The sequence below is a fragment of the Ailuropoda melanoleuca genome, chromosome 12 (assembly GCF_002007445.2).
Source record: "Ailuropoda melanoleuca isolate Jingjing chromosome 12, ASM200744v2, whole genome shotgun sequence".
Classification (NCBI taxonomy): domain Eukaryota; kingdom Metazoa; phylum Chordata; class Mammalia; order Carnivora; family Ursidae; genus Ailuropoda; species Ailuropoda melanoleuca.
The window spans coordinates 32174739-32183955 of NC_048229.1; the positions used below are offsets into that span (position 1 = coordinate 32174739).

At 44.8% G+C, this 9217-nt stretch overlaps 1 protein-coding gene across 1 annotated transcript in view; it reads right to left on the reverse strand.

Annotated features, from left to right (window-relative positions):
- The window catches only part of SAE1 (SUMO1 activating enzyme subunit 1), a 79224-nt gene that overhangs the window by 10598 nt on the left and 59409 nt on the right, over nucleotides 1-9217 (reverse strand). Inside the window, exons 8-9 of the mRNA XM_034638991.1 lie at nucleotides 8555-8577; nucleotides 6873-7053 (exon numbers count right to left, since the gene is read on the reverse strand). Coding sequence (XP_034494882.1) covers nucleotides 6873-7053; nucleotides 8555-8577 — 204 coding nt within the window. The remainder of the gene's footprint in view (nucleotides 1-6872; nucleotides 7054-8554; nucleotides 8578-9217) is intronic.

A 9217-nucleotide genomic window follows, 5' to 3' on the forward strand; every position in this document is an offset into this window, starting at 1 on the left:
GCCTAACTATGGAAAGGACCCAAATGCCCATCAACAGGTGATGGGTAAAGAAGATGTGGGTGTGTGGGGCGCCTAGGTGGCACAGCGGTTAAGCGTCTGCCTTCAGCTCAGGGCGTGATCCCGGCGTTATGGGATCGAGCCCCACATCAGGCTCCTCTGCTGTGAGCCTGCTTCTTCCTCTCCCACTCCCCCTGCTTGTGTTCCCTCTCTCGCTGGCTGTCTCTATCTCTGTTGAATGAATAAATAAAATCTTAAAAAAAAAAAAAAGATGTGGGTGTGTGCATGTGTGTAATGGAATATTATTCAGCCATCAAAAGAATGAAATCTTGCCATACGCAACGATGTGCATGGAGCTAGAGTATATTCTGCTAAGTGAAATAAGTCAGCCAGAGAAAGACAAACACCGTATAACCTCACTCATATGCTGAATTTAAGAAAGAAAACAGATGAACATATGGGAAGGGGAAAAGAAAAAAAAGCAGAGGGAAACAAGCCATAAGTGATTTTATTTTTTAAGATTATTTATTTATTCATTTGACAGAGACAGAGAGAGCACAAGCAGGAGAGGCAGATGCAGACTTCCAGCAGAGCTGGGAGCCTGACGTGGGGTTCGATCCCATAAGCCGAAGGCAGACGCCCAACCATCTGAGCCACCCAGGTGCCCCACCAAAAGTGCCTCTTAGTGAGAGAGAACAAATTGAGGGAGGTGGGCGGGGGATGGGCTAGATGGGTGATGGGTATTAAATAGGGCAGTTGTAATGGGCCCTACATGTTGTATGTATGTGATGAATCACTGAATTCTACTCCAGAAACTAATATTGCACTAGATGTTAACTAACAAAACTTACATAAATAAAATTAAAAAAAAAATAATTCTTAAAATTCAACAAGAGAAATGACCCAATTAAAAAAAACCAACCCCGGGACACCTGGGTGCGTCAGTCGGTTAAGTGTCTGCCTTCGGCTCAGGTCATGATCCCATGGCCCTGGGATCAAGCCCCACATCACGCTCCTTGCTCTTCGGGGAAGCTGCTTCTCCCTCTGCCTCTCCCCGCTGCTCGTTCTTGCTCTCTCTTAAATAAAGAAAATCTTTAGGGGCGCCTGGGTGGCTCAGTCGTTAAGCGTCTGCCTTCGGCTCAGGGCGTGATCCCGGCGTTATGGGATCGAGCCCCACATCAGGCTCCTCCGCTATGAGCCTGCTTCTTCCTTTCCCACTCCCCCTGCTTGTGTTCCCTCTCTCACTGGCTGTGTCTCTCTCTGTCAAATAAATAAAATCTTAAAAAAAAAGAAAACCTTTAAAAAACAACAACCCCAAACACACATATAACTCACAGAATGAAAATGAATAAATTTTACTGTATATTAATTTTTTAAAAATATTTTCTTTAATTAATTGAGAGAGAGAGAGAGAAGCAGACTCCCTGCTGAGCAGGGAGCCTGACATGGGACTCAATCCCAGAACCCTGAGATCATGACCTCAGTGGAAGGCAGACACTTAACTGACTGAGCCACTCAGGCACCCCTGTATATAAATTTTTTAAAAAAGATTTTATTATTATTTTAAAAAATTTATGTCATCTCTTATGTATATATGTATGTGTGTATGTATGTACATCATCTCTACACACCCAAAGTGGGGCTCAAACTCATGACCCCAAGATGAAGAGTCATATGCTCTTCCAACTGAGCCAGTCAGGCTCCCCTACTATATACGAATTTCTTTTTAAAATACCATTGACAAAAAAAAACAGAAAATAAAAATACCATTGAGGAAACGAGTCTACATAATAACAAGTGCCAGCTGAAGAAACAATCAGATGAATCCAGAATACAGGATATTCTATAATTTAACTGGCCCTGACTCTTCAAAAAAAAAAAAAAAAGTGGTAAACCGTTCTAGATCAGGAGTTGGAAAACCTTCTCTGTAAAGTAACTGAAAAAGTAAATTTTTTTGGCTTTATGCACCATATGGTTCCTGCTTAAACTCTTTAAGTCCGCTGTTACAGAGTTGTAAAAACTCTACAAAAGCTGTCACAGATAATACATAAATGAGTAGGTGTGGAATAAAACTTTATTTACAGAAACAGGAGGCAGGCCACAGTCTGCCAACTCCTAGATTAAAAGAGACACAGAACCAAATGCAACTGATGAACTCGGATACCTCTGTAAACATCATGTCATCAGTATGCCCCTCCCCACAAAACAGAAAGCAAAATACTAACAACTGAATGATTCTTTTCATTTTTCTGTATGCTTGGCATTTTTCACAATAAACATCATTTTCAACCTGTGCATTGTACTGTGTCATTAACTCTTCAATGCCTTTCCAATTTCACTTTTAAATATGATAATTAACATCCTATTTATTTATTTAGCTCCACACCAGCAGGGAGCCCAGTGCAGAGTTCAAACTCACGATCCTGAGATGAAGACCTGAGCTGAGATCAAGAGTCAGACGCTTAACCGACAGAGCCCCATGAATATCCTTTGTACATAAATACTTGTTCACATTATTTCTTCACGGTATATTCTCATTATCAAAGAGAATGACTGGGCCCAAGAGAGAACACTGTAATAACCCCTGATAAATATTTCCAAACTGCTTCCTAAAAAGATTGCACCTTCTCCCACCACCCCTTGTGAACAATTAATTTTATGGGTCTTTTAAGAAAATCTACAAAGGAGGGGCGCCTGGGTAGCTTAGTCTGCCTTTGGCTGGGGTCATGATCTCGGGGTCCTGGGATCGAGCCCCGCATCAGGTTCCCTGCTCCACAGCGAGCCTGCTTTTCCCTCTCCTCCCTGCTTGTGCTCTTGGTTGCTACCTCTGTCTCTCGCTCTCAAATAAACAAATAAAAAATCTTAAAAAAGAAAAGAAAATCTACAAAGGATTTTGTTGATTTTACATATGCTAAGACAGAAAATGTGTAAGAAGATATAATACCAAAGGGTCAGTGGTTTTCTTGGGGTAATGGAATTATGAGTGATTTTCATTTTCATCTCTAAATTCACTCTGTACTATAGCAGATTTTTCCATAACACGCATACTATTTCTGTAATTTAAAAAACAGTAACTTTACCAAAGGATAAATATGGTAGGATTCTTCTTAAACGAAATACCTAGAATAATTAAATTCATACAGACAGAAAACAGAACAGAGGTTACCAGAGGCTGGGGGAAGGCAGAATGGGAAGTTAATGTTTAATAAACAAAGATTTTCACTTTATTTTTTTTTATTTTTATTTTCTTAAAGATTTTATTCATTTATTTGACGGAGATAGAGATAGCTAGCGAGAGAGGGAACACAAGCAGGGGGAGTGGGAGAGGAAGAAGCAGGCTTCCAGCAGAGGAGCCTGATGCGGGGCTCGATCCCAGAACACCGGGATCATGCCCTGAACCAAAGGCAGACGTTTAACGACTGAGCCACCCAGGCGCCCCAAGAGTTTCACTTTAGGATGATGAAAACGTTCTGGAAATGGACAGTGGTAATGTCTGCACAACAATGTGAATAAACAATGCTAATGAATTGCACATGTTTTTTTAAAGATTTTATTTTTAAGTAATCTCTATACTCAATGTGGGGCTCAAACATAATCCAACATCAAGAGTTACACACTCCAACTAAGCCAGCCAGGTGCCCTCAAGTGTCCACTTAAGAATGGTTTAGGGGTGCCTGGGTGGTTCAGCCGGTTAAGCAGCCAACTCTTGGTTTCAGCTTGGGTCATGGTCTCCGGGTGGTGAGATCGAGTCCCGCATTGGGATCTGTGCTCAGCAGGGAGTCTGCTTCAGGACCCTCTCTCTCCCTCTAACCTTCCCCCGTGCTCTCCCTCTAAAATAAATCAATAAATCTTAAAAAAAAAAAAAAAAAGGTTTAAATAGGGGTGCCTGGGGCGCCTGGGTGGCGTAGTCGTTGGGCATCTGCCTTCGGCTCAGGGCATGATCCTGGTGTTCTGGGATCGAGCCCCACATCAGGCTCCTCCGCTAGGAGCCTGCTTGTGTTCCCTCTCTCGCTGGCTGTCTCTATCTCTGTCAAATAAATAAATAAATAAATAAATAAATAGATAGATAGATAGATAGATAGGGGTGCCTGGCTGACTCAGAGGGTAGAGCATGAGACTCTTAATTTTGTGGTTGTAAATTCGAGCCCCACACCAGGTATAGAGATTACTTAAAAATTAAAAAAGAATGGTTAAAATGCTACATTTTATATTGTGTATATTTTACCAAATTAAAAAAAAACTAAACAGTAAGTTATATTACATACACAAATTATGAATGTTCATCATAAATGTCTATAATAGTGAAAAAGTATCAACAACTTAAATACCCACCAACATAACGGTTAAATAAATTAGCACCTATGAAACATGAAGCACAAGTGAAGCTACGGATCTGTATTTTTGCTGCAAATAGGCCCATGATATGCTGAAAACACAAGGCTGCCATATATTAAGCATGACCTCATTTTGATATTTAAAAAGAGGAAAAAAATGAATAAACAGTAAATAGAGAAGTCTGTGAGGGGAAACCCTGAAACATTAGCAGTGGCTACTTCTCAATGGTGGGACTGTGGGTGACCCTCTTCCTTTTAACACTTTCTGGATAAGTGCATCAGAAGAGCAATAAAGCTCTCTGAAAGAGAATAACTAACCTGACATAAAGGACAGTGTCCGAGATCACAGACAGATGAGGGGAACGAAGACTTGTGCAGGGCTTTCTCAGCTCAAGTGGGCACACCCTGCTCAGAGCTGGCCGCGGGCAATTTGTGAGGGGAGCTCAGCTGCCAGACGGCGGCTCATTTCCTTGCCAGCATCCCGATCCCATCTAAGGCCTTATCTCCACCTATCTATCCACAGACACTCCACGAGGCCACCAAACACCTCTTACTTAAAGGGCAATAGAGCGGAAGCGCCTGAGCGCATGAGGACCTCGACAAGGGAAAGTGGTTTCTGCAAAGAGGGTGGGCAGAGAAAGAAAACACTCTGGAGCGAAAACCAGCCAGCAGCTAGTTAGGCTACGGCTCTTTCCTTCTGGGGAGGCAAGGCCTGCAATGCACAGGCAAGCCGTTCTTCACTCAAGATACCCAAATGAGTTCACTAAGCAGCATACTCACAACCTGGCACCGGGGATGCCTGGGGGCCGTGCGTGGCCCAGGTCCTCCTCCCTCCGTGAAGCACAGAGCAGAAACCACTTGCTTCTCACACACTGTTCTTCCTCCACCAACAGACGCTTGTCTGGCTGTTAGCAGGAGACAGGACCCCATTCTGGCCTGCAGTATTATCAGCCCCTGACCACACAGCGCCAACTTACAAATGTATCCTGTGAACTGCTCCCTCTTTTTGGCTGATGGCTTGGCAGGTGGTTCGAGGCCCACTGCTGGGCCTAAACTGCCGGGGCATTGGTAGGGTCTAACTGAGGTTCCCAGGCACAAGTAGTTTAGTAGGGACTAAGAAAGGAAGGGACCCTGATTTACTTTATTGCTGAAAAGCAACCAAGGGGCACCTGGGTGGCTCAGCTGGTAAAGCATTTGCCTTTAGCTTGGGTCATGATCCTGGTGTCCTGGGATCGAGTCCCGCATCAGGCTCCCTGCTCAGCGGGGAGTCTGCTTCTCTCTCTGCCTCTCCCCCTGGCTTGTGCTCTCCCTCACTTGCTCACTCTCTCTCTCAAATAAATCAATAAAATCTTTAAAAAAAATAAAAAAGGAAAGAAAGCAAGGCAGCAGCGTGGTAAGACCTGGGTGAGATCTTGGTTGGTTATGTACTAAAACCTTGGATAAGTGATTATATCTTTCTGAGCATTAGTGTCTTCATTTAACTAATGGGAAAATAATAACAATTGAAATAATAATAATAATAAAAACAGTTAACACACACCTCAAAGGATTATTGTGACAATTATATGTGGCAGTACAGAGGGTGCCTGGGTGGCTCAGTCAGTTAAGTGTCTGACTTCAGCTCAGGTCATGATCCCAGCGTCCTGGGATCGAGCCCCGAGTCGGGCTCCCTGCTCAGCTGGGAACCTGCTTGTCCCTCTCCCTCTGCCCCTCCCTTCCTCATGCTCTCAAATAAGTAAGATCTTTAAAAAAAAAAAAAAAAAGTGGCCCGACTCGGGTCCCCAAAGAAAGAGAGTGAGAGGATCCCAGAACTGTCTGGAAAGGCATTCCTGACACAGTCACCATCTGGACCTCTCCAATTAAATCCTAAACCTGCCAAGTACGAGAGCAAAAGACTGGTCACCTAGGGCAAAGGCATCCCAGGACCCAAGGGCGAGGCTGCTGGGAACAGGGATGCCCTTGCTGCTGATGGTATAAACTGGTACGCGATCAGAAAAGGGCAATGGGGTAATATCTACAAATGATAAAATCACAATCTTCTGACCTAACCACTCCCTTTCTAGTAATGGATCCTGCAGTTATAACTGCACACATACAAAATGATTCGCACAAAGTCATGCACTATGTGGTAACAAAAGCCTGGCTACAACCCGAGTCAGTACGGGACAGGTTCAATGAACTATAGCGTTCCCATGTTGAAATACTATAGAGCAGTAGAAACAAAGGAGGAATCTATGTACTGATCTGGAAATATCTCCCAAAGATAATGGAAAGTGAAAAGAGAAAGGTATAGAGCAATGCATATAGATTTTACATTACCTTGAATTTTCAGCCATGTGAATATAAATCATCTACAATAAAAGATAACCTGCACTTCTCTTTCTTCTTCACACACTGGTGCTATACCAGAGGTCGGCAGGAGTAGGCAGAAGGCTCTCCTCAGAGCTTTTGTTCTTAATAAGGGATCCGCCCAAATTAAGGCAAAACGGAAAGCAGACATTTATCAATCCAGGCTAACCTGTGATCAACACCGATACTAACCTGACGAAGTCTTCGGGAAGCAGGTCAGGACTAACACCCAGGGAGTCAAGCACATCGTTTCGAATCTGGAGCAACAACTCAGAATCTTCCCCAAAGGTATCAGAACTAGGATCTCTTCCTTTATCTGTGCGGAACTTCAGAAGCACTAAGAAAAACAAAGAAGGTAGGTTAAAAACCAAGTCTTTTTTTTTTTTTTAAGATTCTATTTATTTATTTCAGAGAGAGAAAGAGAGAGCAAGAGCAAGCACAGGGAAGAGCAGAGGGAGAGGGACAAGCAGGCTCCATGCTGAGTGTAGAGCCCAACCTGGGGCTCAATCCCCCGACCCTGAGATCATGACCCAGGCTGAAATCAAAGAGTTGGATGCTCAACCGAATGAGCTACCCAGGCGCCCCCAAAACCAAGTCTTTTTGTAACAAATGCTTGTAGATGTTGAGAACGTAAACACAGAATGGGATACATTAATGAAAATGAGGGCCAAGTGAAAGATAATCTACTTTTCATTTATTCGCAAACACAGGCAATCGATGATTGCAAAAATGACTAAAATTACTGTGATGAGCGCCACAATAGTGTAACAGAGGATCTGACGTCCTCAGTGGGGTGGTGTCAGTTAAGAATTCCCCAAGGAAGTAGTAACTGAGTCAAGTATGTGTGAACTTGGGGGCAGGGGAAGTAGGGGAGAAGTCTCAAGCAGAGGGAAAAGACCCAATTATGACCCAGAAGCCAGGTCAGGAGCGGGAGGCACGCATTCTAGGCATCAGTTCAAAGGGCTGCTTCAGCCAGAAAGGCCAGCCAAGTGCTCAGACTCATCAGACAGGCAGGTCATTACAAACAAAACCTCCCTCCCAGTATAACAATTATGTCAACCTCTAGAAACGAACGTTTAATTTTGCTTGTGAACCAGAGGAAAGGTTCACATGATGGCAGCAAATCAGAGCTACTGTGTAATGAGACTCTAACAAGGTTTGAATTTTTAACCCCAACAAAAAGACACAGGCAGGAGCCTAAGACTGATCAAAATACCAGCACCTTCTACTGCCACCACACCTTGTCCATGATGTTCACAGCAGGCTGGGTGGATGGTGTCCTTATTCCCCACAAGCTCCCCAAGGCAAGTGCACAGCCGGCCTGGAGCCGCATCTCTAGGGCAATGCCCCTCCCACATCACACTGCTGATTGGGGGGGGCGGCAGACAGGAATGGGGTCCAGTGTTCTGGGACAGCAGCTCATGCCTGGAGGGGGCTTCCCAGTTTAAAAGGTGCTTGCTTTTAAGTCTCATCGAGAACTGCTGACTGGAAAAGTGAACTTATTATACAAATTATACTCTCCATCAGTATAAGGGGCTCTTCCCTAAAAATTCAGGTGGATTGAAAAGTGACGCAACTGCTCTGAGGCTCTTTAAAAATCCAAGGATTTGGGGGCCGCCTGGGTGGCTCAGCCATTAAGCTTCTGCCTTCGGCTCAGGTCATGATCCCAGGGTCCTGGGATCGAGCCCCGCAACGGGCTCCCTCCTCGGCAGGAAGCCTGCTTCTCCCTCTCACACTCCCCTTGCTTGTGTTCCTTCTCTCGCTTTCTCTGTCAAATAAATAAATAAAATCTTAAAAAAAAAAAATCCAAGGATTTGGAAGCCACCGTGGACTAATAAGGACTCTGTCCTTTTACTTGTTTTCTTAAGACTCACAAATTGTTTCGGTGATGAGCCGCCTGGGTTGAGAACCACCGGCCAAGTAGCAGGAATTCAGTCATTCACCAGTACAATGGCCAGGCACTCACTGCAGGCCCGGCAGACCCAGGGGCTCCAGGGAGAGGCCAGTCTGCTCCTGTGAAGGCCATGCGGGTGGGGGGAGAAGGAGGAGTCAGGGACCACAGCAGATGGCCCCCTCAAGCCCGAGAGGAGCCCATAATGGGTTGTCAAGTGCTCCAGGAAGATCTCAAGCCATGGAGCCCTGTTTAAGGAAAAGACGACACGACCTGCCCTGGGCTGGGCTTTTCTCAGAGACAGGCCCCTCGTCCGTATTTCTCTGGCAACCTCTGCAGGCCCAAGACAGGGTTCTGCACATCAGAGACTTTGAAAAAAGGACTCCAGAATATCTGTTTTGAATACTGTTTGTTGTCTGGGGATGTCACTTTCCTCTTTTTCAAGAACAGAGCTCCGGGGCGCCTGGGTGGCTCAGTCGGTTGAGTGTCCGACTCTTGATTTCGACTCAGGTCATGATCTTGAGCCCTGCGTGGGGCTCCACGTTCAGCATGGAGCCTGCTTGTCCCTCTGCCTCTGTTCCTCCCCACCCCCCGGCTCTCTCTCTCAAATAAATAAATACCATCCTTTAAAAAAGAAAAAAAGAAG